Raw genomic sequence first — 27,650 nt, forward strand, 5'->3', positions numbered from 1 at the left:
TGGGAAAGATCAATGCCAGATCACATCCAATTATATCTTAAACATTAAGGAAAAAGCAGGAGCCGAAGTGTCTGAAGAAGGGATTGAAGACAGAAAAAAAGAACATTAAGGAGAGAGCATTACTGGAACAAGTACAAGGGGTGTCTTCTTACGAATAATCAGTGTATGAGACTCAGACATGTCCATGTCTTCTGGATTGCCACCATGGGGTATGTTCCAATCAAACCAGTACAAAAGGTTTGCTAGAACCATTTCTGCTTCTATAACTGCAAATGAGAGACCGGGACAAAGCCTTCTACCCCCACCAAACGGCATGAATTGGTTGTGTTGACCTTTAAAATCGACCGAAATGTTAGTAAATCTCTCAGGGATAAACTCTTCAGACCTTTCCCATTGTTTGGGGTCCCTTTGAATTGCCCAGGCGTTAATCAACACTCTTGTTTTGGGAGGAATATCATAACCTTGTAGTTTAACGGCTTCAGATGTTTCTCTTGCAATCATTGCAGGAGCATGTAACCTTAAGCTTTCTTTGAGAACACATTTCAGATAGACCATCTCATTTATATGCTTCTCACAGAGCTTTGATTTCTTTCCTACCACTCTTCTTACCTCTTCTTGGGCTTTCTTCATTACAATAGGATTCTTCACAAGCTCTGCCATCGCCCATTCCATAGCTGCTGCTGTCGTATCAGTTCCTCCAACAAACATGTCCTGCAACAAGAAAATGGAGCTATTTATAAACACAGACGAGCAAACACAATCACAAAAGAGTGGCCAAGAGAGTGAGAGAGAGACCATAAGGATTGCTTTAAGGTTCTCTCGAGTAAGATCAATGTCAAGCGTTCCATTCTTTTGCAGATCAAGAAGAATATCCACAATGTCTTTCATATCAGATTCGTCATTGTTCATTAAACTCTCATGTTCTTCGATCACTTGATCAAGAAAATTATGCAATGCTTTGGAAGTATGTTTCAAACCTGCAACCAAGCCAGTTAGAGTATCCATCCATCCCAAAAGGTGAAACATATCTTTGAAGCAAAATGATGCTATCAAGTCTATCGCCTTCCTCGACAATCCTCCAAAACTCTCATCACAGCCTTCATTTTCATATACTCGACCAAGAGCAGATCTTGATATTATGTTGTTTGAGACACTAAGGAACATATCACTAAGATCTACTGCAGCTCCGTTGAGGCATGAAAGCCGCACCTTCTCCACCATGTTTGCGACTTCCTCCTCCCTCACAAATTGAAATGCTTGCACCCGTTTTTGGCTCAAAAGTTCAAGAACACAAATCTTCTTCACTTGTCTCCAATACTCACCATAGGGACAAAATGCAACATCAACGCATCCATAGAAGAGAACATCTGCAGCCCTTGTTTGAGGCCTTCCTGCAAAAGCTACGTCATGAGTTTTCATGACCTCATGAGCCACCTCTGCCGACGAAACAATCAGAGTTGGAACTTTCCCAAAATGTAGAAGCATTAAAGGGCCATATTTTGAAGAAAGGGCTCGGAGAGATCTATGAAGTCTACCTAGCTGGTGAAGATTTCCAATTATGGGTAGCTTTGGTGGAGATGGAGGTAAATTTAATTTGTCTCTTTTAACTAGCCTAAGCAAAAATAGAAGGGACAAGAGAAGAAAAGGACAGAGCAAGGGATTGAGCATGATCATTTTTTGCAGTTCCTGGCACCGTTGCCGAAGCATGATCACCTGAGCCATTTCCTCTTTACATCAATTTCTCACATGATGATACCAACAAGATGCAGTTCAATCTATATAAAAAAAAACAGCACTTGTGATAGTTAAACAATTTCACACTTTTTCTGCGTATTCTACGGAAGTCACATATTTATATATAATCAACATGTGCTAACATGCAATGAAATTTAAAATGCGTACCGATGGAAGAGATTTATAGGTATTAGAGCATAACTGGATTGGTGTCCCGAGATTTTCAGGTCTCAAAGCTAACAGGCAATGAGATTTTGCTTTGTTCTAGAAATCTTACGGTTTCATGTCTGCTATTTCATTTGACATGAATTTCACTATCATATATGCTTAGTGTGTGTGTGTATATATGACTTATAATTTATAATAACTAAGATATATATATCAAATGTTATTCTCTCATTTAGTAAGTTTAACTCACCCTTTCTTTTCAGATATGTAGTTTCTGTTAACAGGTTAACTTTGTTGAGAGTTTCTGCTTCTTTGTTTTTTATTGGTATGCATTACTTGTTTTCACAAGATTTTTTTTTTAATCGTGATTTGATGTCTTAAAGTGTTCCACTATTATATTATTTTATTTAAAGTTTAGATTTTTATATTGTAATAAGTATTATGGATTGTGATTTGTTTTTATTGGTTTCGAAGGATATTTTGAAATTTTACAAAATGCTATGAGATTTTATTAACAATACTCTAAATGGTGTGGGGGAATCACTGTTCTCAAAATCATTGTGGATTACAACATTAATCCACAGTGCATTCCTCTTTTTTTTCTTTTACATTTTTTCATTTCCCCCCCCTTCCCCCACCCTTTTTCAACTTTCCTCTGTTTTCTTTTTTTTTTTTGCATTTATTTTTTTTCTAATTTTTTTTTGTTGATTTTACTTTTTAAATATTGAGTTGGTTAAAAATTTCGCTTTGTAATTTTTTTCCTTTAAAATACTGTGGATTGCTGCGATGTTTTCCCACATAGTTTTTCTATTTTATTTTTTATTTTTTAAAATTATATTTGTCGATTTTTTTTAATATTAAGCTGATTAAGAATTTAGTTTTGTAATTTTTTTCTTTAAAACATTGTTGATTGCTACAGTGTTTCTCCGCATGGTTTTTTTTTCCTCTGAAATTATCTTTTTTTTTTTTTTAATATTGAGCTGGTTAAAAATTACAGTTACAATATGTGAGGAAAACACTGTAACTTTCTTCGCAAATTACTGTGGATTGCTACAATGTTTTTTCCCACATGGTTTTTTCTGTTTTGTTATGTTTTTCCCTAAAATTATCTGTCAATTTTATTTTTTAAATATTAAGTTGGTTAAGAATTGCAATTACAAGTAAATACAAGTTTTTCCTCACAAAACACTGTGAATTGCTACAGTGTTTCCAACATGATTTTTTTTCTCTTTTTTTGGTGTTTTTATTTTTTTTTCCTCTAGAATTGTCTCTGTCGATTTATTTTTTTAATATTGAGCTAATTAATAATTTAGCTTTGCAATTTTTTTTCTTTAAAACAATATGAATTGTTGCAGTGTTTTTCCATATGATTTTTTTATTATTTTTTCCAAAATTATCTTTGTCGATTTTTTTTTAATATTGAATTGGTTAAGAATTATAATTACAATAAAGCTAAATCATACGAGGAAAGTGTTGTAATTTTTCTCAAAAACACTGTGGATTGCTACAATATTTCTCTAAATGATTTTTTATTTTATTTTGTTGGGGAAAACACTGTAGTTTTCCTCACAAAACATTGTCAATTGCTACAACGTTTTTTCTCATGGGTTTTTTCCTTCCAAAATTATCTTTGTTGGTTTTTTTTTAAAATGTTAAGGTTGTAGATAATTTACCTTTGTAATTTTTTTTGCTTTTTAGTAACAGAAAAGCTAAATCATGTGGCGAAAACACTATATCTTTCCTCACAAAACACTGTAGATTGCTACAAATCATTTTGTTTAGTCTCTAAGTTTTTGATAACCAACACAACTTTTTTTCCGTTATGAAATATTTGCTCCATCATACCTTCAGTTTCTATTACTTATCTAGCGCTGATTCATAATTATAACACTATCAAGTGCATTTGTTTTATAAGTCGCGGCAGCGCGCGGGCATGTCATCTCGTATATTTTATTTTATGATATGTTCTTAAGCTTAGTATAGGTATGGTGTCTTCACAACATAGCTCCTGTGTTGCTAGTCACAGACCTGGAATTCAAGTTGTGACAAAGTTGGTATTAGAGCCCTGATTTTATTAAAACCCCTGTAATATGTGGAGCTTAGCAACTGTCTCGTTTTGTTATCATTCCTATTTGAATTCTTCAATTCCATGTTTAGCCTGTTTTCCTCGATTTTGTTTTTGTAGTTGTGTTGTTATATATATGTGTGTGTTCTTTTAGGAATATATCGAGAGTCAAACATGTAGTGGATACTGACCATGAAGTGATGATTAGGAGGGCATTTTTATTGTTCAGCTCACGGATGAGAGGTGAAGAAGGAAGGTTTGAAAACTTCTCTTTAGCCTTTGGAGACAGAGTTTTAGGATGATATTGAGTTTGAAGCAGGTATTAGGTTGGATGCTGGTCAAGACGAGGATAAGAAATCCAATGGTATGGTGTCGTATGATGATAGTGCTTTGGATAAGATTGGTCAGCTCATGTTGATCATGACTAATCCTTTAGTTAAGAGAGAAAATGAAAAGGATAAGAATGTGTATTCAACCTCCCATATTGTGCATGGAGTGAATGTGCCTTTGTTAGAGTTTCTTAAGCTGGCACCTCCCATATTTAAGGGAGTTAATAACTCTAAACTCCCATAATATTTTTTGGATGCAGTATGGCATAGGTGTGAAGTCATGGGATGCACGGATCATCATGTAGTGATTTTAGCATCCTTCATGTTAGAAGGCAAGGTGGTTGTGAACTGGTATAAGTCTAAAAGGAATAAAAAAGCAGTTGATTCTTCACTGATGTCATGGAATGAATTTTCTAAGATGTTTTTGGAGCGTTTTTCACCTGAAAATGTGAGAGATGACAGGTCATATGAGTTTAAGAGGTTGGTTTAGGGTGACTTAACAGTGATGGAGTGTGAGGTTGAGTTCACATGGCTTTCCAAATATATTGGTTATATGATACAGACTATGAGAAGAAGAATAAAAGGTTTGTTTGGAGTCTTAATAGCTACCTCATCATATCTATTAGGGCTCGTGAGTTTAAGACATACTCAGTTGTAGTGGATCATGTTTGGGATATTAAGACATAAGAGTTAAAGGATTAAGTATTAGATGGTTCAACTAAAAGCCCTGGGGTGGTGAGTCGATCCTCTTTTCAACAGCGGTCTAATATAGGTCTTGATAGAGGACGAGAAGGCTGCCAAGAATAATTAGACAGTCAATGATTTCTCGCCAAGGTTTGCTATTAATGGAGCCGGAAATCATGGTATTAGTGAAGGTGGTTAGACTCGAAGTTAGGGTACTATTCAATCAACACTGCAAGGTTCAGACATGAAGCCTTTATGTCAGTCTTTAAATCTAAATATCATGGCCTAATTTGCTATAAGCAGACAGAAGCTTGTTTCGGTTGTGGGCAGATTGGTTGCTTATTAAGGGATTGTCCAAACAGGCAGTTCTTCTTACTTGGTGCATTTGTATCTGTTGCATCTCCTACTCAAACTCAATCAGCTAGTCATCCAGTGTTTTAAGATAGTCATAGAGCTAATGGACATGGTCAGTATGGCCATGGAGCAAGTGGTAGAGGTTTTGTGACAGCAGTTTAGAGACAAGCATGAGATTTTGCTCTCACCTAGCAAGATGCCCAGGTATCTAACATAGTTATCTCAAGTATACTCTATATATGTTCCTTCAAAGCTAAAGTCTTGTTTAACATGAGACCAACCTATTCTTTCGTATCATTGTATTTTTCTTTGAGGTTTGATAAACAACCCATTTTGTTAAAAAGTCCTTAGTGTGTGGCTACCCCTTCGGATGAGGTTATATTTTGGGAATATTTGTATATTGATTGTGAGGTTGAGATACAAGGTAGGAAGTTGCTGAGTGATTTGGTGATCTTGAAGATAATAAGTTTTGATGTGATATTAGGTATAGACTGGTTGTTGAGAAATTATGCCTTAATGGATTATTGGAATCAAAAAATGATTTTCAAGCCTGGTGAGGAGACAAAGTTTGCATACCATAGAGATGGGTTATCATCCTCGTCAGATATTCTTTTATCCATCATGAAAAAGATGGTACAGAAGAGTATACAAGGCTTTTTTAGCTAATGTGAGAATCGAGGTTCTGACAATGGAAAAAGTTCTGATAGTTTAGGAGTTCATCCATGTTTTTCCTGATGACTTACTTGGACTACCTCATAATAGGGAGATAGATTTCTATATTGTTTTGGTTCTGGAAATAAAACTAATTCTGATGGCACCATATAGGATGACGCTAACAGAATTGAAGGAGTTGAATGACCATATTCATGATTTGTTGGATAAGAGGTTTATCCATCCTAGTGTGTCTCCATGGGGAGCACCTGTTTTGTTTGTAAATAAGAAAGTTTTGATTGGAAAGTGTTTGATTTTTTGAACATGTGGTGTCTAGGAATGGGTAGAGGTTGATCCATAGAAGCTAAAGACAGTTAAGTAGTGGCCGAAACCAATTACAATATTTGAGATTAAGAGTTTCTTATGATTAATAAGATACTATAGGAGGTTCATAGAGAACTTTTCATGAATTACAGCTTTATTAACTAAGTTGACACATAAGAATATCAGGTTTAAGTGGTCTAAAGAGTGAGAAGAGAGTTCCAAAGTTGAAGGATAGGTTGACTATAACTCTGATTTTGACAGTACCTTCAAGGTCTAGTGGTTTTACTGTGTACTGTGATGCGTCAAAGATTGAATTAGGTTGTGTATTAATGTAGAATGATAATATGATTGCTTATACCTCGAGATAGTTAAAAAAGCATAAGAAAAATTACCTCACACATGATTTAAAGATGGTTACAGTAGTGTTTTTTCTTTTAACATTTGAAGGCACTACTTGTATGGGGAGACATGCGAGATATTTACATATCATAAAAGTCTTTAATATATCTTTCAGCATAAGGATATGAATTTGAGACAATAAAGGTGGATAGAATTATTAATTGATTATGATTGCATGATCTAGTATCACCTAGGCAAGGCAAATGTTATTGTTGATGCATTGAGTAGAAAGTCTATGGATAGTTTGGCTCATATTCAAGAGGTGAGGAGACCTTTGATGAGAGAGTTACACAGATTATTAGATGAGAAAGTCAGTTTTGAGATTGGTGAATCTAAAGCATTGTTGGTTTGCTTTCAAGCTAGATCAGACTCAGTAGACTAAATTAAAGTGGCTCAAATGAAAGACGAATGGTTATGCAAGATTCAAGATGAGTTGGAGTTAGGAAAAGCTTGGGGTTTTGTTATCGATGGGATAGTATGTTAAGATTTGGTTCCAGGTTATATGTGCCTGAAGCGGATGATTTGAAAAAAGATGTGATGAATAAAGCATACCATACTACCTATATAGTACATCCTGGTTCTAACAATATATATATAGACTTGAGAGAGTGTTACTAGTGGAATGGCATGAAGAAGGACATTATAGAGTTTGTATCTGAATGCTTGACTTGCTAAAGGATTAAAGGTGAGCGTAAGAAACCATCAGGGCTTTTGCAATCATTGTTGATTCATAAATGGAAATGGGAGAGAACCACTATGATTTTGTGTCAAGTTTGCCTGGGAGTTAAGAGGGTTATGATTTGCTTTGGGTGATAGTTGATCGTTTAAGCAATTCAGCTCATTTCTTATTAGTAAAGGTAACATATGGGTTTGCAAAACTAGAAAAAATCTATGTTAACGAGATTATAAGGTTGCATGGTGTGCCAATCTCCATTGTGTCTGATAGAGGTCCATAGCTCACTTCTCAGTTTTTGGTGAGGTTTTTCTTTTAGTCTTGATTTGATGTCTTAAACTGCTCTATTATTACATTGTTTTATTTAAAGTTTGGATTTTAATATTGTAATAAGTATTATGGATTATGATTTGTTTATATTGGTCTTGAAGGATATTTGAAATTTTACAAAATGCTACGAGATTTTATATAATTTGTTTTATGATATATATGTTCTGAGACTTAGCGTAGATATGGTGTCCTCACGGCACTGCTCTTGTGTTGCCAGTCACGAACCTGAAATTCATGTTGTGACATGACCATTAAATCGAGCTTAAATTTTGTAAAATGATTCTAAAGTTTTGGTTTTATAGGGTAATCGACGAGCTATTATTAGCGGAGATTAAAAAAAAAACCTTTAAATTAGGTTTAGAAAATATTGTTTTTGTTGTTTTAATTATTTTTCAAGTTAATTTTAAATTTTATTTTTTTCTGGTTAGGTTGGTTTTAAACCTAAATATAAATGGTTAACGTGCTATTAAATTTTTAATCAGGTTATTAATTTATAGATTTTCAGAAAGTTTTCTGTACCCATTTTACTATCATCTAGAGTTGTAATCTTAGAATTCAAGAACCTTAATTTTTATCCAAACTATACAAAACACAAAAACAATAAGATTACTGCAATATAACACTGTTATCGACATTCCACTGGACATATCTTTAGTTGTCTAAATGAAGAAAAAATTGACACTAATCTTGTCTCCTACGTTGTCGTAAAATTTGAATATTTGCAGCTGCAACAACATCTATCTGTATTGCCAGTCTGGCCTCATTTGCACAAGGACATCACAAGAAGCGAAACATAACTACATCTGAGACACCTGTACGAATTGTATAGCATTATGCCATAAAAAAAGATGATTGCAAGAACAAAGCAATGCCGAAGAATGATGCAGCTGCTGCTGGTTCACCATGAACAGCAAAGTTCCCACATTTCCAGTGTTATTCATTTTCTGATTTTATCATGGACCAAATTGTTTTTTTTTTTCTATTTTTCAGATTTTCTGCTGCAGCAAATTTTACTAGCCAGTTTATGAAGGATTCGGGGATTTTCTAGATTTCATTCGTCACTTGTCAAAGAGAAACGTTCAAAATTCGAGTCGGAGGTTAGAATGACGAGGACTGTTAAATCAAAAATAATGAGGAATTAGACAGGCTGCTTGCAAATCAACATTCTATTTATCATTCTCAATAGATTTCCATACTGTACACTCTTGGATTGGGTTAGCAGCTTGCTACAACACATTCAAATATCCTGGGACTTATGCCCCCGTTGTTTACAGCAACAATTTCAGCAGACAATCAACAGCCAGTCCATTCCTCAAATCCTACGATGATCTTTTGCAAAGAAGGGATGTCTGAGAGCTTCTCGAGCTGTTAACCTGTCCATGGGATCGTACCTGAGCAATCCTTGCAAGAGATGTATAAGATCTCCAGCTGAATGGTCCACATGTTGCATTACTAGATTCTGCCAAAAAAAAACATATGCAGACAAGAGATCGTGAGAATAGAACAAAGTAAAAACAAAATCCTCAGCAATAACTGATCTCACAGAAACATAGGGATATCAAAAAAAATACAAACCTGGAGTCGAGGTAGCTTCAAAACAGCTTTGATACTTTCTCTTGAAGCAGCTCCCTCTGGCCAGTCCAATCTACCCCTTCTAACAAACTTCTCTGCATGTCGACTGAGAAAGCACAAGATAGGATTAAGCAAAAGCTGAAATAATAACATATGATTATATATCAATTTGCAGATATGATATATAACTCACTCCACTCTCTTCAGCATATTCTGTGGCATAGGACCAAGCACACGTTCCATCATTGCAAGATGCTCCAAATTTTCATGTGTTTGAAATAAAGCCTCACCCTGTTCAACAGATGCAAAGTTGTACCAAAATCATTTGCATTTTGCTACAGTAAAAAAGTAGAAATGCAAAGTTCAGAAACATACTGTGCACAACTCCACTAAGATGCAACCAACACTCCACACATCACAAGGATAACTCCATCCAAGTCCTGTGTTGAAAATTGAAACTTGTAATCTCCAATTATTTACAAAAAAAAAAGTAATAAAAAAAGGACAACTAACAAAAGTATTACCAAGAATAACTTCTGGTGCCCGGTAATGTCGTGTTGATACAATGTAATTCTGATCTTGACGCTCATAGGTAGTGCTACCAAAATCAATCACCTTGATGGCACTTGATTTTGGGACTCTTTTATAGTAGGAACTGTCCTTTGGAGAGCGAGTCGAGTTCTGCTCAAAGCAACATATGTCAGCGGCCTTAAGAAACCAATTCATCCAGAATGAGTTGACAAGGATAAAGCAAATGCCACATTAAAACCATAAAGCATGGCCAGAGCACAGCATAAATAGCAAGGTAAAAAGCTAAGCATCACCTTGTAATCAGGAACTTTTACATAGTCAGAAGAAACTAGGAGTATGTTCTCAGGCTTCAAATCAGTATGTATCATATGAAGGTCGTGCATAACTGCAAGATTTTAAGTACAGAAGCAACATTAGTAAATGAAATACATGACTACTCTTTACTTAATCTAGCCTAAGAATACAACTACCTACTCTAAAGAGAACTACCAAAACAAAAAATCTCCCTAAAACATATACATTAGCTAATCTCATTATGTATTTCCACGTAGCTAAGAACTTAACATTTGATTAAAAAAAAGATAGAAGGGAAAGAAAAAAGATAAAAGATAAAAGCTGCATGAAAAGAGACTAGCTAAAGTAATTACTACACACATGCTACACATTCCAACAGTTGTCTGCCAATCTCACGGACATGATCAATAGGAAATGAGCGATAATTGTTTTTGCGAAGAAAATCGTATAAGCTTGGTCCAAGCTTCTCAAATACCTGTTAAAACCATTTACATTCACCCAGAAGTCTTAACCCCCAAATTATTTGTGAATTGAGGAAATCATTCCATCAGAAACTAATCATATATACTTACAATACAGATATGGTTACGATAGTCAAACCAGTTCCGTATTTGCACACAACTGCAAGGAATAAACCCCATTTAACCATAGACAAAGAGGCATAAACAAGCAGGTCACATGTTTGGCATTGGCAATAAATCAGGTAAGAGGTAGGTCAAGAAAACTCACCGGTTGCCACCTTTATCATGTTTACCAAGCTGTTGCAGCACTTCAATTTCTATCATGGCTGCCTCCTTATATTTCTTGATGCCACGTACAATTTTGATGGCAACCATTTCCTTTCTTTCTCTGTCCCAGCATTCCAAAACCTGACCAAAGGTGCCTATACATAGAGCAAACAGTATAAATCCAAGAGGTCAGATGAACAAAAACTAAACCTCACAGCAATGAGGAATGCAAATACGTGACAGGGCATACCTTCTCCCATTTTGTTATGTATCTTATCTGCAACAATAGAAGCAAAAGGAAGAGGGGAAAAAAACTCAGTCAGCAACCATCACGATTAACATGTCAAAAGAAAAACTCAGTCCTATTTTTACTCGTTAATAGGGACTCTAATGCAACAAACAATTCAAAGTCAAATTTAACTGATACACTATTAAATCCATAATTGGTGGAAAAGAATTCTTGAAAGCCCCAGTAGCAAAAGATTTGCAACTTGAGGACCCTATATATAAACCTATTCATTGTTTATAAGGTATGGATGGTAAAGTGTAATTACAGCGAGAAGTTAAATTATCTCCAAGCGCAAACATGTAATGGCCATCCTTGTCATCTTCCCTCCATGGGGGAGAACCATTTTGAGCCACTCCTTTAACAAACAGAGAACTAGTATGGTCTGAGATTGCTCCCGAAGATGCATAGCTTGCTACATTCCCAACCTCTTGTCCACAAAAATTTCCTACCTGAGCCTACACACAGCCACCCATTTATGTACCACTCAAGATATAAAATCAAAATTTTTCACCTGATATCTTCATATACCCTCGGCATCCCCTTTCTCTTTTCCAAAAACTCATTTGTGAGAGAAACAAAAAATTACAGAATCAAATAATATTGCTAACATTATGAATAGAAGAAATCTTCATTTTTAGCAAAAGATTTAGGTCTGAATTACCTCAACAACTTTCAGCATATCTTATCTAATTATTTTTAAATTAAAATAAAAACTTTAATCTAATTAATTATTTTTCTGCAAATAAAATATTTATTAGCATACATAATATAGTAATAAAAATACAATATTAATCTAGCATCTTGATTTTTGTGAAAAATAATGAAAAAAAAACTATTCAATTAATTTTATAAACCAACATCAATATAATCCGTATACAAAATAATGATCTGCGAAAGAATAACCATAAACAGATAAGAACTAATCGAAACAGATCTAAAATCAAAAGTCAAGATCCGATATTTAAAAAACAAGAGAACCGGAACTAAATTCAAAACACAATAAAATATTTTAGATCTTTCACGTCAAGAACAAATTGAAAAAAATGAGCTGATGATACCTGAGGCACGTCCCAGCCGAAACGAGGTCTTTTCCTAGGTCGATCCAGGTGTGTTATGGGAAAGATGGTCACGTGTTCCATCTCCATGATCGAAGGGAAATCCAGAGAAGATTTAGCGATCTTGACAGGAAATAAAAAGGGAGAAATTAGGGATTTTTTTTTTTAATTGGTGCGAGGAGAAATCTATCTAGCTAACCCTAGTTTTAAGTAACGTGAACATAATGGGAGGCGAGGCGGTTAGGAAGAGATCTGACCGTCAACGTGGGTTGGTTTTAGCCGTGGATTTGAACCTGACAAGTGTTTGTTAGGGTTTATTCTTTTTGTTGATTCCATGATTCGGTTCGGTTTGTTTGACTACAGTTAGGATTTAACCGTGGTTTAGTTAGCTGTTTTGCGGACCATGGGAACTGTCTAAGCGTGACAACACGCACGTCAAAAGACTTGATCGTAACGGTTATGGATAATGCATATCTATTTGACCCGCGTTATTTTGCGGGTCAAAGTTTTTTTTATTGAGAAAATTATATATAAATGTTTTTTAATGTATTAATATATAACAAAAAGATTATAAGTATATTTTTAAACCCTTAAGCATTTATATAACTAAATAAATTAAAAACTATATGTATTTAAAAATAATAAAATTATTAATAATAAATGAAGACAAAAAAAAAAAAAATAAGAGACTTATATAAATTAAGATATTTGACATTGCAACAAGGGCATTTAACTCGATTGTGTTGAATGACTTTATTTACAAAAATAAAATTTTTATTTAATCAAGCAATAATAGAAATAAATAAATAAAAAATTTATTAAATAAAAAAATATTATGTAAGGTTACACAAATTAGAAATACTAATTATATGACTCACACTCCGCCGCGGGTCAGATAGTTTAATTTCCTATAAAAAAAATTATATATGTAGGTTTTTTCAACTCACTTATGTAGTTTGAAATTTTTTAGTGCAAATCACAAGGTTTATGAATACATGTAATCAAATAAATCGAGAACTATATGTGTTAATAAATAAATAAAAAGCCATTAATAATACCTAAAAATAAAACTTGAAAAATTCAAAGACAAGTGTAGATCAAGATATTTAATCTCGTAAGATGAGACATTTACCCGATTATGTTTGTTACATTTTATTTATTATAATATATTTTTTATTCAATCAAACGATAATAAAAATAGACAAACACATTAAATTGATTGAATAAAATAAAACAAATATTATGCAATGCTAGACATATTAGAAATATTATTTGATAGTAAAAAACAATTATTTTCAAAAATATAGTTCATTCATACAAAAGATTAAAAAATATAGATAAATCAGAAAAACCTTTTCAAAAATTAAATGCATAACCAAAAAATAGTCATCATTTGATAGAGACTCTCTAAACAAAATAAATGAGAGAAGGTATATTAATCTAAATATAAATAATTAGAAAAAAAACATATAAAAAGAAGCATTCATTGAAAAACAATTAGGAAAAAAAAGTCAGTGTTACTAGGCATGGCAAGCCAGGCTAGCTCGCCTAGCCCATTTTGTTAGGTCTTGCGCTACTGCACATGGGGTGGACGACATGTCGCCTACTAAGACAAATAACGTGTCATCTGATCTTGCCTAGATTTTGGCTGCTGTAGTAGCTGGAAAATCAGGGCATAAGGTTTGTTTTAACTATAAAAAAAAATTCAATCTATTTTGATCTAAAACACCTTAAGAATCATGATAAACGTATTTGTAGCCTCAAAAAACCATTATAAAAATCGAAATCAATCCTAGCTCAAATCTTTTTCTTTTCACGAACTTTAAAAAGTTAAAAAAAAACACTTAATATGAGCTCCCCTCATCAAAAGTAATAATTTGATATAAATATTATCCATTTTGGTGGCCTAAATCGATGTCAACGACATGTCTCTCTCTCAACCATAAAACTTTAGCGACCTCTCTCTCTCTCTCTCTCTCTCTCTCTCTCTCTCTCCTCTCAATTAGAGACTAAAAAGTAAAATTTTGTATCAAAATTAAATTTGAGAAATATTGAGGTACCAAAATTGTATAATTTGCATTATTTTTGAAGTTCGAGGACCAAAGTGCATCTTTTTCAAAACTTATGACACGTCACCCATGTTTGACACCTTTTTTATTTATGTCCCTCTTTTTTCAACCCCACCCTTCATAAAAAAAAAATCAACTAGTCTTCAATTAGGACTAAATCGCTAGAAAAAAAGTTTGATAACTAAATTGAAAAAAAAAAAAATTAAAGTCCATCAACAGTAATGTGTGAGATGATGAATAGTGAGATCATGCATAGTGAAAAAACCATGCCTTTTAGTTTTATACTTAATTATCCAAAAATTAATATTTTTTATTTATATCAAACATAAAAAAGATTATAGATGAATTAGAATAATTTCTTCAAAAATTTAATGCATACAAAATAACTAAAACATAATCACCACTTGAAAGAAGCTATATAAAAAAAATAAAAAAGAGAAGGTGTATTAATTTAAATATAAATTAAAAAATTATTTTGAAAAAATACATATAAAAAAGTATCAATTAAAAAATAAAAAAATAAAAATGTTAGGCCCATACGCCTCGTCCATTTAGTAAGGGCTTGTGTGTTTGAGCCCTTATTTTTTATTACGAATGGGGGACAATTGTTTTTGAAAAAAGATTAAATCATATGACACGTCGTCTAATTTTACTCAAATTTTAGCCATTATGATATCCAAAAAATCAAAATTTAAGCTTTTCAGACCTAAAACACCTAGAAAATACTCTGACATCTTGATAAACCCAAATAGGTCCCATAACCTGAAAGCAACCCAAAACCAAAAAATCTTTCCGAGTTTAGATATATATATTTTTAGGCACTTTTAAGGTAGAAAAAAAAAACGTAAATTTAGTTGTCAATAAAAAAAAAAATCATTTGAATCGAAATTTAAGTGTTTCAATAAGTAAGTATATTACACTGTCTTGTTTTAAGTTTTGATACTTACTATAGATTTCATTAGCTTTTTGATCCGCGCTTCGCTGCTGATCAAATTTTTTTTCCTAAGAAATAAATATGCATGCTTTTAATGTGTTTTTTATAGATTAAAAAAAAAACTTATGCATACATTTAATAGCATAAATTGAGAATTATGTGTGTTAATAAATAAATAAAAGTCATTAATAATAAATAAAGATGGAAATTAACAAAATGTGAGTTATATAGAACAAGATATTTGGCCATACAACTTGGATCTTTGACATTATTATGCTTAATAAGTTTGTTAAAAAAGATTTTTTTATTTAATTAAATGAGAATAAAAATAGACAAACATGAAATTGATTAAATCAAGTATGAGGCAAGAAAATATTATACAATGTTAAATGTATTAAAAATAATTTATGAAAATAGATATCTTGAACATGCAACCTTTCTCAGCATGTTTTTTTACATAAAAAAATTAAGTGTAAATAAAAAAGTTTATGAACCCATCTAATTAACTAAATCGAGAATAATTTGTGTCAATAAATAGAAAAAAAAGTCAATAACAATAATTAAATACGTATATGGAAAAGTCGAGAAGCGAATGTAAATCAAGATATTTGATCATATAATACAGATCATTTATCCAATTATGTTCAATGACTATGTTTATTAAAACTAATTTTTTATTTAATAAAATGATAGTGAAAATAAACACACATATAAAATTGATTAAATAAAATCAAAGGGAAAAAATGTCTTGCAAAGTTGCACTTATTAGAAATACTATAAAAAATTATTTTTTATTTTTAAAAATAAATTTCAATTATATATAACAAAAGAAAATTATAGATGAATTAGAATAACTTCTTTAAAAATTAAATAAATACAAAATAATAAAAAAGCAACCACTATTTAAAAAAAATTACTAATTACACACAAAAAATGAAAAATTAGAGAGAAGGGATATTAATTGAAATATAATTTAAAAATTATTAAAAAACACATATAAAAAAGCATGATTTTTTTTTAAAGAAAAAATTACAAAAAATATTAAGGGACTATATTAATTGCCACCATCTTATATCTTAACAATAATTGTGTCAGTTCTATGTGCATAGTGATGAACGACAACCCTAAAATTTGAAAGAAATAAAGTTGTTTAATGATTTATATAAATTATATATTAAAATGTTTTTAATAGTTTAAGTTATTGGATTGAATTAATTTTTTGATATGATATTAGAATTTTATTAACTAATTAAATAATCACGAATTCAAATCTTACTATCTTCATTCTATTTAATAAAAAAAATTAAGTATTAAATATATTAAAAAATTATGTAAATTATACTTTATACCTTCGTTTGCTGAAAAGATAGATAGCAAAAGAACAAAACTACTAGAATCAGGGTACTGTGAGAGCCACTCATTTGTAGTCCACCAATCTCTTGGTATAAAAATTGAATTTGGTCACCCAAGATAAAAGGTTATGACATGATCTCATCTGTCTATCCAGAATACAGTTCTAAATTTGTGAAAATGTTAGAGGTTCATGCAATGATATTGCATCCATACTCTCTTGCCTGCCTTCTTTTTATTTTTGTTACCAAATGGTTCTTCTTCAATTCTGCACGGAATAAAAACTTACCACCTTCACCATTAAAGATTCCTGTTGTGGGCAATCTCCTTCAGTTAGGCTTGTATCCCCATCGCTCTCTGCAATCTTTGGCTAAACGCCATGGTCCACTCATGCTCTTGCACCTTGGCAACGCTCCTACACTTGTGGTCTCGTCTGCTGATGGAGCTCATGAGATCTTGAGAACTCATGACGTCATATTTTCAAATAGGCCTGATTCAAGCATTGCAAGAAGACTTTTGTATGACTACAAGGACCTGTCCTTGGCCCTTTATGGCGAGTATTGGAGGCAAATAAGAAGCATATGTGTCGCGCAGCTACTTAGCTCTAAAAGGGTTAAGTTATTCCACTCCATAAGAGAAGAGGAAACAGCTTTGCTAGTCCAAAACGTCGAGCTGTTTTCTTCAAGATCATTACAAGTTGATCTAAGTGAACTGTTTTCTGAATTAACAAATGATGTGGTGTGTAGGGTTAGTTTTGGCAAGAAGTACAGAGAGGGGGGTAGTGGGAGAAAATTTAAGAAACTATTGGAAGAGTTTGGTGCGGTATTAGGCGTTTTCAATGTTCGAGATTTCATTCCCTGGCTTGGTTGGATAAATTATCTGACAGGTTTAAATGTTAGAGTGGAATGGGTTTTTAAAGAATTTGATCGCTTTCTTGATGAAGTTATTGAAGAATTTAAGGCAAATAGGGTAGGTGTGAATGAGGATAAAATGAACTTTGTGGATGTTCTGCTTGAAATCCAAAAAAATAGCACAGATGGTGCTTCGATAGGCAGCGATAGCATAAAAGCCATCATTTTGGTAAGAAAACTAACTAGCCTAATTTGAATATATCTATGATACTGCTATGTTAATGTTGGTTTAAATTTTCTTCCACTTACAAAGTGATTTCTCTCTTATATCTATGATACTGCTATGTTAATGTTAGTTTAAATTTTCTTCCACTTACAAGGTGATTTCAATCTCATATTGGTTTCCATTAGAAAGGAAAACAGCAAGTTAAAATAATTTGGATGTCTGATGTGTTTATACCCTCTTGTAGGATATGTTTGCAGCAGGAACTGATACAACACATACCGCCTTGGAATGGACAATGACGGAGTTGCTAAAACACCCCGAAGTTATGAAGAAAGCACAGGATGAGATTAGAAGGATCACCGGAAGCAAAATTAGTGTAACCCAGGATGATGTAGAGAAAACGCTATACTTGAAAGCAGTTATCAAGGAATCTCTTCGTTTACACCCACCAATTCCCACGCTTATTCCGCGAGAGTCAACCAAGGATGTCAAGGTACAGGGCTATGATATTCTAGCCAAAACCAGAGTAATCATCAATGCTTGGGCAATTGGGAGAGATCCTTCATCGTGGGAAAATCCAGATGAATTTAGACCAGAAAGGTTCTTAGAGAGTGCTATAGATTTCAAGGGAAATGACTTCCAATTCATTCCTTTTGGAGCTGGAAGAAGAGGTTGCCCAGGAACAACATTTGCTTCTTCTGTGATTGAGATTACGTTGGCTAGTCTTTTGCACAAGTTCAATTGGGCATTGCCTGGTGGAGCAAAACCTGAAGACTTGGATATAACAGAAGCTCCAGGGCTAGCCATCCATAGGAAATTCCCACTTGTTGTTATTGCAACTCCTCACTCTTTCTAGAGTGGAGAGGTCCTACTGTTACCATTGTGCTTAATTGGTATCCAAATATTCTACCTTCTACAGGAATAATTGTTTTGATCTTTATTTCCTTCCTTCACCAATGAGGATCTCATAGTAATATTGTCACTTTTTCTGTAATAGAATAGAACTTGTTCTCCCAATGGTGAATGATGTTTTAGGATGATCTTATTGTTACAGTTACAGAGTAATATAAAACTATTCTTAAGACCTTATATAACAATTTAAGCTTTTGGGTGAGATGACTCGTTAATATGATATCAAAATTTCAATGACCAAGTGGTTACAAATTTGAATCGCAAATCTGACATGTTAGAGAATTATATAAATCATTTTCTTTCAAATTGAGGTAATTCTTTAACATAGTATCAGAGCCTTATTGACCAAATGATCACGAGCTCTAATTGATAGAAACTAAGCATAAAGTAGTATGAGCTCGCGCATATTTCAAGTTCAAAGGGCTTTTACTTGAGGGAGTGTATTAGAGAGTAATATAAAACATATCTTGGAGTCTCATCTAATAGCTTAAGTTATTGGGTTGAGATTGTTTCTTGACATGATATCAGAGCCTTGATAACCAAATAATTACGAGTTTGAATCTCAACACATTCATTTTCTTAATTAATTAAGTACAAGGTAATGTGAGCATGTACAAATTTCAAGCTCAAAGGGCTTTCACTTGAAAAAGTGTATTAGAGAATTATATAAATCATATTCTGAAGCTTGAATCGAGATGGTTCTTTGACACTTATAATATTTTAGGGGATGTACTAAAAAGGTTAACTCAATTTGAAATCTTTACATTAATGTCATGTCATCCCTTCCTCACCAGATCACAAAAGCCCATTTTTTTTTATAACAAAGTCAGTATTAATTAAGCAATTTATACGTAAGAGATTGGTTAGAAATGGCTAAAACAACAGCAAGAGGAACAATGCAAACACAAGTGGTGATTACATAGGTTGAGATAACATTAAAGCTACCATATTCTATTTAGCCTCATTTTCTTTAGATAAATCGGAAACTTATTAAAGAAAACAACTCACAAATCTACATGAATAAAGCTACATATCTAGAAGGTGTAGAAGAAAAAAACTCGCATAAAAAGAATAAGGAACATATTTGGAGTATCTATACAACAAGTTCAATAATTCACTTCAAGAGCATAATGGCCTAAACTTGCTTTTGTTTTATTGACACATTTTTTTGGCCTGGTAGCATCTAGAAAATAAATTTTGGCCTGCTAATCAGAGACAAAGAATAGAATCAAGTACTTCTATTTAGTAGATTTTTATTACCAGTCCTCATTATATTCAAAATCACAATAGAAAAATAAATGAACCATTTATATAGCTTAGAAGTAAACAATACTTGATATTTAGTTTATCAGGTGCCCAAAGAACTCTCAATCTCATAGGTCACATCTGTAGTCTCTAAAATTTTAGGCAAAAAAATTAAAATTGAATAGGAAAGATCATCGCTCAAGTTAACGTGTTAGGGTTTCAGCTTCAGAAAATTTCAACATGTATCAGGAAAGCCAAACCTATAGCTTTAATTTTGATAAGTCAACATTTTTTTGTTATAAATTTTTATTAATAGAAATAATCTTAAAAACATAATGGGTCTACTAAACATGTCACACCCGAAGGACTTGAGCTTGACAGACAGTCAAGCTCAAGGTAGCGTAGGTCTGTCAAACATGTTAGACCCTAAGGACTTGAGCTTGGTAGTTGACCAAGTCCAAGATAGTGTGGGTCTAGCAAACATATCATACTCAAAGTACTTGGATTCACTAGTAAGCCATTTGGGTTCAACCATTACCAAGCTCTGAGGCTATATGCATGATCATAGATGATCCCCTACATTAAAAGTATTAAAGACATGATAAACCGTCATGTCTCTCCTTCTAGAATAATTATGTGAGCCATTCATATTTGATATATTGATTTTTCTATACTCATAGGTGTACACAAGATCTCTCAAGGGACTTACCATACTTACTATCTTATTAATGATATGTAAGAGATATTTATTCTCCATTACTATCACAAAAAATAGAGGACTTTTCAGTCATTCTTTTCTTTAAAAATGACAAGGTTCAAGGGGTATAAATATCTTTTCAACCATCTAGATAAGAGTTCATAACTTTTTATCTCTTAAAATAAACTTATATAAATTTCAGAGCATTAACCATCTTAAAACTCAAGAACAAACATCTTTATTTCTTGAATTTAAAGCTATTTTAAGTCATTTAATTTTTTTTCCCATAAATATATAGTTTTTATCATTAAAGGATCTTTAAGTTCCCGTGATTGGAATTTTTTTTACAGGTACTAAACCTCTTACCACTAGCCTGGAATTCCTTGGTATAAAAAGAAGAAATCTAATTATATAAACATATTGATTAACCACTGTTTCAAATACTAAATAACCTATTATTTATACATCTTGGATTTTAGGATATCATCATTGACACCGTTTGTGGGGAGACTTCCAAAAAATCATATATAGCTCTATTGTTTTAGTTTTTTCCCTAACTATCATCATCAATGACAGATAATTAGGACACTCTAAGAATAGAACAAGTTATTGACCTTTCTGCCACAATAGATACTCTAGCCCTCGCATAGCCAATCCTTCAATAACTTATGAACAGATACAACTCCTTACCCAAACAATAATGAGAAATCAACAAATAAGAGAAAATCCAACTTAACGAATCTTAACTCCTTTTCAGTAAGTTAATGCATCTCTCTACTTACCTCCTCGGTAGCAGGCCCCACTTAGTGTCCATGGACGGTTACACTATCTAGAAGAATGTGGACAAAATGATCCAGTAGAGGATTTTCAATCTTAGGGGTCATCGATTCATTTCAAGGAACATAAACACCCTCCTAACGCTCGGGTGCGAAGTGGTTTTTCCAGGCATCCATTTATGCAGCTTAAGAAAGAGGTTATTCGTGTATCATGCTATCCTACACTATAAACTTCAAGTTCCCCTGAACCCAGATGTAGAAGTGGCAAATAGTTAAAAGAAGGATTCATCTAGGAGGATGTCTACACTCATTAGATCAAAAATTCTCCTTTATTCAGAAGTATGTTGAACACTCGTATACCTAGAGACTACATCGCCACTAAAATGACCCTAGATAACTATGATGAGTTCACAAATCATAGGGAGCATGTACAAAATATGCATGATGGTCTGGAGCTAGTCATTCGGGACAACCATGCCATATGCAAGACCCTCCCTATGACTTTTAGAGGTTCAATAAAAGCATGGTTCAACAACCTGGAGATAGGTTCAGTCACCAGTTTCAGTGTGTCAAGCTAATGGCATGTTTGAGTATAAGTATTCTAGCCAAAAAGAGTTCCACTAAACTCTTTAGAATCACTCAAATAAAGGATGAGTCTACAAGAGTATACCTGAAGAGATTCGATGAGGAAATGCTTAAGGTTGAAGATTTAATCAAACTTATAGCTTCAGAAGCCCTTATTAGTGGATAGAGGGGGGAAAAAACCTTATAGAGGGAGTTGTACGCCTTATCGGAAAGGTTGCTAAAAATAAAGCAAACCATATAGAGCCATATTTGGGTAGAGGAGGCAAGCACTGTATTATGGTCCTCTCCATTTTTCTAGGGATAAACAGACATAAAGATCCCTTAAATGGGGTTGCTCGCCTAAACGAGACCGCTCTCCCAAAAGGGACAACAATCTCAAAAGGAGTCAGAAGAAACCACTGAGAGAATGCCTAGGTTATCCTCAAGCATGTGTTTCTTCATTGAACACCACCCTTACTGAAGTCTTTGCGGCCATCCAATGCAAAAAATTGTCTGATATCCATCACCCATGAAGTCTCCTCTCAACACACGCACATCTAAAAAATATTGCCCTTTTCCCAAAGAAAAAGGACATGAAATTAAAGACTATTATGTCTTGAAAAAGAAGATTGAATGGCTGATAGTTAAGGGCTACATTCGTTAGTATCTAAAGAAGGATTTTCACCCCAAGCAGAACAAAGATGAGCCTGGTTAATCTGCTAGAGCTTTACTCGAGATCAATATAATCTTAGATGAGCCTCTGCAAGGGGGATTATAATAATTGAAAGAGGAAGTATGAGAAACAAGTCCTCACAAGTCACAACTACTAGATCATTGAGTCAATGGTATGAGCCAATAGTTTTTACTCTTAAAGATGAAGAAGGAATGACTTTTGCACATGAGGACGCCCTTGTTATTTCCACTGTTATCTTCAATCACAAAATACATCGGGTACTAGTAGATGATGACAGTACAACTAACATCCTCTCCGTAGAAGTTATGGTTTAAATAGGAATCCCCTCTTTAAAACTAAAACCTGTAAAAACTCCCTTCATTAGGATAGAGGGTTCGAGCATACCGGTAAAGGGTGCCTTAGAGTTACCTGTTGTAATGGGCACCCCTTCGAAATGTGTCTCACTTCAACAAAGATTCATAATGATTGATATGACATTGGCTTATAATTTCATTCTAGGAAGACCCCTTCTACATCAAATCAATGTCATCATCAATAACAAAATGCTTTTGGAAGCAAAAAATAAAATATAAATGCCCTCAATAGGCTTTTTAGTTTTTTCACAATGGTTTTTCATAATTATTAAGTAAGCCGAGGGGCAATTTAGTATTTGACTAAATAAAAAAAAATAAAACACACAGTAAAATGACCAAAATTCTCTTAGGATCCAAAAATTTAAAATTGGCCTCAAGGGTTTTTTTTTTGTATTTTTCACAAAGGTTTTTTATTATTATTAGGTCAACTGATGGGCAATTTGGTATTTGACCAGATATAGAAAAAAAAACAAAAAGTGGTTGTGCACGCGCCAACTTGTGGGAGGCATTAGTGCCCTTCAAGAAGCACATGCAACACCTCCTAAAAAATGATAGTGGGTCGATGATTTATCACTAGTGAGACTTTTTTTCTCTTCTTCCTAAAAAATGATAGTTTGGTCTTTTTATGTTGATATTTCAACTTTAGTCCTTATTCTTTTTATTTCTATTTTTTTTTGTTCTTTTGTAAAAGTTTTATTTGTTTCCGGTTTCAAATCCAAATTTATGGTTTATTATTTTTATTAATTTGATCCTCATTCTTTTGATTTTTTTTTTATTTTATGAAAGTTTTTTTTTGTCAATTTCACCTTTCAATAATTTTTTTATTATTTTTATGTCAATTACGATCCTCATTTTTTTTATTGTTTTTTTAGTTCTTTTGCTAAATTTATTTTTCTTTTCGATTTCACCCTTTAATCAAATATAAAATTTATTTTGTACTTAAATTTTGATCCTTGTTCTAATTTTTAATCCTTTTGTATAATTGAGATTTTGTTTTTAATTTTATCTTTCAAAATTTGATTGAGAATCGAGCTTCATGTTTTTTCAGATATGATGCTTCAAATCTAATGACTCGGCCATGAGTTTGAATGCTAATGTAGGCTGACATTTAAAAACAAAATGGGCCTTGTGATTTTCTTTACTTTTTCTCTATCAAATTAGTCTGATCTCATGATTTGGGCTTGGCAGAATAACCAGAGTTGGCTCAACACTGATTTCCAGGGTTAAAGGTTTGTCGTGTTAACTCGAGTTGATCACTATTGAGTTTTGAGTTTTTTTTTATCTAATTTTATCCTTTTATATTTAATGATATGAGAATTGAGCTATATTGTTGTTTTCTTTTTAAAAAAAACTAATTTTCCTAGGTTATTGTAATTACTTTTATAACAAATTCTGTCAAAATGCTATAGTTGTTTAATTTTTTTATTATTTTATTAAAATTAAATTAATTTATTTAATCCAATCAAATTTGCAATCAGAGTGATAAATTTTATTTATTTTTTAAAATATATTTATAATAACTAGATGTTATTTTTATATATAAAAAAAATAGTTTGCCCTGCCGCGTAGTGCAGTACCACACCTGATTACATATCTGAATCAGCAGGTTCAAACATTCATAATTAAATTTCAGCTCCTATTTTTATAACATTGTTAGTAGGGAATCTCGTGTGCATCATATTAGCTGAGGTGTGCGTCAAAGTTTCACGTGTAAGATTAATTGGCTTTATATATATATATATATTTTGGAAGTATTTTGTTTTACTTGTTTGTTCTTTTGTTTCTTTATTCAATATGGTTGTTTCCCTTTAGAAATTAATTAGGTTACTTTCCATTATATTGCGAGTTGAATTAAATCTTCTTAAAATAAAAAAAAAATGTTTAGGCTTTGAGGAATACTTAGGCCATGTCATTAAATTTATTTTTGTTTTGTAAAATTTAAAAACTCTCTACTTGATTCTATATATAAAATGAGCTTCAAATTAAATTTTGTAAGGGTTATTCTAATATAATTCAGATGACTTGGTAGGTTCAAAAATAAAAAAACAAAAATCATAATAATAATAATCAAAGGACAAAGAAAATGGTAAGAAAAAAAGATTAGGCTGGTGGGTCTAAATGCAACTTGGATGACCAGTAAAAAGTGTTTTGGCTTTGATTTTTTTTCAAGATGACATGTGTTTTTTTAAAAAACTATTTAGACAATGAGTTATTGAATCAACTCAAGTTAATTGGGTTAACTCGCCAAACTCATGACTTGAGTTATAGACTCTAATGAGTTTAATAATATTTTTTATTTAATTACATGATAAAAAAAATTAATTAATTCAATATCAACCAAATATTGAAAGCTGAAATTAAAAAAAAAAAACTAAAAAAAAAATTCAACGAAAATCAATATCAAAAATTGAAATGAAAAAAAAACATATTATGCCAAACGCGCAAGTCTGGGTGACCTAGCGTTTCAGAAACTTAAAAAAAAAAAAAAGAAGCTCATGTGCATAAACCAAAGGCAGCCCGTGTGCCTAGGCCATATTTCTTTTTTTCTTTTATAAAGGTGGGCAGCCCCTTATTTTTTTTAAGAAAAAAAAACATAGACAAGCAACGTGATGCCGGCAGATGCGTAGCTCAGAATCAGGCCATTACCGTGGTGGTCAAAATACGAAGGTTAGAGGGTTTTTTAGATTGAAAATCTATTTTTAAACCTATTTTCATCTAAAAATATCTAATAAGCACCATATAAATCTCCTGAACAACCTACCAACCCCAAAACACTTCAAAATTGCTAAAAAAAAATGAAATTCCAAATAAAAAAAATAAGAAGGAAGTCGATCTTCTTTTTTCAGGCATATTTATAGAAAAAACCCATTAAAATCGAACCCTTCATTGAATAGAATCTATAAACACTAAGAATAACAAATTTTGTCATATAAAAAGACATCTTTTTATTAACTCCAAAAGGCATGAGTGTTGTTGAAGGAAAGCAATGAAAAAAAAATCATTAGATAAAGTATAGGAGACAAGGATAGTACTTTTAACCTCCAAAACCATTGGTTTGAGATTCATAAATGTTGAAATCAGAACAAAAGATATATCAAGAAATTAAATAATTATATGTATTGGAAATATTTCCAGCATTTGGGGACTATTCTAAAAAGAAAAAAAAAAGTGAGGGTTTAAGCATAGCTAGATTCATTTAGGATGGGTTTAGCTTAGTATTTTATGATAAAAAAAAATGTTTAGTAAAAGAGATAAATTGGTTTCTCAGATAATTTTAAAATTAATTTTTATATTTTCAAAATAAAAAATAAAAAATAAATAAAAACATATTTCTTTCTATTCTCTCGATCTTTCCTGTTCACGAATGCACTTTCCGCTTGTATGAAGCTGTTTTCCACCATTAAAAGGGTCATTTAAGCATCCATATCAATTAGGAAGCGTTGCTTCAATTAAAAATAAACCTATTGAAAGAAAGAAAACTTAATAAAAAGAAAGACAGTAGCTTAACTGTCACGAACACTCCATAATAATACCACATTTCTCAACACCTGAGCAGCAAGGTCAGGGATGGAGGGTCTTTACCTAATAACTACAAGACAAAATACCTCCACCCTCAAACTGATCTTCAAAAGATACAGCTATATTGTATTTGCAAATCTCTTGAGTGACAAGCAATCTTCTCCACACAGTCCACATTACTATGCGCGCGTTGCTTGTTTCGAGAGATACAGCTATAATATGTGCATATTCTAATCTGCAGGCAAAAAAATTCATAAATTAATGCACTATGTCTGAGCTTCCATCCTGAGAAAGTCGGAATTACTATAAAAGTAATTGGAAAGATTACTTTACTTGATCGGACATTGGGTATGCAAACGATCGAAATCACCTAACATGTAATCGCCCCTGCTAAAATAATAAAGCCCCTACTACATAGGAAATCAAGCTAAAACAATAAAGTCACCTTATAATCTACTAGAAAAAACCGAGCCAAACTGGAAAAAAAACCGAGCCAAACCGGTTTGAACCGGTTTCGGTTTCGGTTTCGGTTTTTTTTTTTAAAAAATTCGGTTTGGTTACTTCTTTTTGATAAAAACCAAACCGAATCAAAAATGATCGCCCCTAGTACGTAGGAAATCAAGCTAAAATAATAAAGCCATCTTATAATCTACTAGAAAAATTACTAGGGGGTATGTAACAATATTTTTCAACCTCTATAAGAATACAACTGAGATAATAAACAACCTATAAACATCCTGCTTTGTTCTTCTATAGTAGCATGCTGCCAATCACTCCTTACATAGCTAAAATATATAGCCTTAAAGGCTTTAAGGTTCTGATGGAGCCAATACTAGAGGTTTGTCTAGATAAGTCCTTATTTGCTCAAAGGTAGCTTGATGCTCTTTAGTTCATGGAAACATATATGCGTTACTTCCTTTCAGGAGTTTACTAAATGGGATCAGAAACTATCATATTTTCGGGGTTTTTTATAAAAAAGTATTTTCTAAGCAACTCAAAGAATTCGTAGAGTGATATGGTATTCATTTGATGTTACCATTGACGTGAATAAATTGGAATATGTGGCTATACGACAAAATTGGAAATTGAAGAGATGTCACAAGTGAGAATTTGAATTTGAATAGAATTCTATTTCACACTATTAAAGTGGGATAAGGTTTTCATATATATGATAAGGTAAAAATCACTGAAGATTTTTATATATATTGATATAAAAATTATTGGACAAGAATAGCCAAGTTGAGACGGATAAAGGTCACAACAGTACACAGAAGACAAGA

At 32.5% G+C, this 27,650-nt stretch overlaps 3 protein-coding genes across 6 annotated transcripts; 1 reads left to right on the forward strand and 2 right to left on the reverse strand.

Moving 5' to 3' along the window:
* LOC7457784 (cytochrome P450 71A1) lies at positions 1-1,884 on the reverse strand. The gene is made up of 2 exons (XM_002322171.3): positions 796-1,884; positions 1-711 (listed from the first exon to the last, which is right to left on the reverse strand). The coding sequence occupies exons 1-2, from the start codon at positions 1,720-1,722 to the stop codon at positions 106-108; spliced, it is 1,533 nt and encodes a 510-aa protein (XP_002322207.2). The 5' UTR covers positions 1,723-1,884; the 3' UTR covers positions 1-105.
* A 6,978-nt stretch (positions 1,885-8,862) lies between these two features.
* LOC7453810 (serine/threonine-protein kinase AFC2) lies at positions 8,863-12,386 on the reverse strand. 4 transcript variants are annotated; one of them, XM_002322172.4, is made up of 12 exons: positions 12,184-12,386; positions 11,391-11,580; positions 11,087-11,113; positions 10,838-10,991; positions 10,681-10,729; positions 10,469-10,583; positions 10,108-10,199; positions 9,808-9,964; positions 9,659-9,723; positions 9,477-9,574; positions 9,287-9,389; positions 8,863-9,170 (listed from the first exon to the last, which is right to left on the reverse strand). In XM_002322172.4, the coding sequence occupies exons 1-12, from the start codon at positions 12,268-12,270 to the stop codon at positions 9,024-9,026; spliced, it is 1,284 nt and encodes a 427-aa protein (XP_002322208.1). In that variant the 5' UTR covers positions 12,271-12,386; the 3' UTR covers positions 8,863-9,023. The 4 variants fall into 4 exon arrangements, with proteins under 4 accessions (XP_002322208.1, XP_024442612.1, XP_052303521.1 ...); XM_024586844.2 differs by lacking the exon at positions 11,391-11,580 and having other exon boundaries at positions 12,184-12,349; XM_052447561.1 differs by lacking the exons at positions 10,469-10,583; positions 10,681-10,729; positions 11,391-11,580 and having other exon boundaries at positions 12,184-12,347.
* Positions 12,387-16,659: 4,273 nt separating this feature from the next.
* LOC7453811 (cytochrome P450 736A117) lies at positions 16,660-18,627 on the forward strand. Its single transcript, XM_002321607.4, has 2 exons — positions 16,660-17,613; positions 17,855-18,627. The coding sequence occupies exons 1-2, from the start codon at positions 16,669-16,671 to the stop codon at positions 18,464-18,466; spliced, it is 1,557 nt and encodes a 518-aa protein (XP_002321643.3). The 5' UTR covers positions 16,660-16,668; the 3' UTR covers positions 18,467-18,627.
* The last annotated feature ends 9,023 nt before the right edge of the window (positions 18,628-27,650 follow it).

This window comes from Populus trichocarpa, chromosome 15 (genome assembly GCF_000002775.5).
Source record: "Populus trichocarpa isolate Nisqually-1 chromosome 15, P.trichocarpa_v4.1, whole genome shotgun sequence".
Classification (NCBI taxonomy): Eukaryota; Viridiplantae; Streptophyta; class Magnoliopsida; order Malpighiales; family Salicaceae; genus Populus; species Populus trichocarpa.

Bases quoted from the DNA above. Each gene is read 5' to 3' on its own strand.
- LOC7457784 (XM_002322171.3), bottom strand. From the start codon at position 1,722: ATGGCTCAGGTGATCATGCTTCGGCAACGGTGCCAGGAACTGCAAAAA. The intron at 712-795 runs GTCTCTCTCTCA...TTCTTGTTGCAG, and splicing joins ACCTTAAAGCAATCCTTATG to GACATGTTTGTTGGAGGAAC.
- LOC7453810 (XM_002322172.4), bottom strand. From the start codon at position 12,270: ATGGAGATGGAACACGTGACCATCTTTCCCATAACACACCTGGATCGA. The intron at 11,114-11,390 runs GTAATTACACTT...CTATTGTTGCAG, and splicing joins AGATAATTTAACTTCTCGCT to ATAAGATACATAACAAAATG. The intron at 9,965-10,107 runs GTGATGCTTAGC...TGCTTTGAGCAG, and splicing joins TAAAAGTTCCTGATTACAAG to AACTCGACTCGCTCTCCAAA.
- LOC7453811 (XM_002321607.4), top strand. From the start codon at position 16,669: ATGATCTCATCTGTCTATCCAGAATACAGTTCTAAATTTGTGAAAATG. The intron at 17,614-17,854 runs GTAAGAAAACTA...ACCCTCTTGTAG, and splicing joins GCATAAAAGCCATCATTTTG to GATATGTTTGCAGCAGGAAC.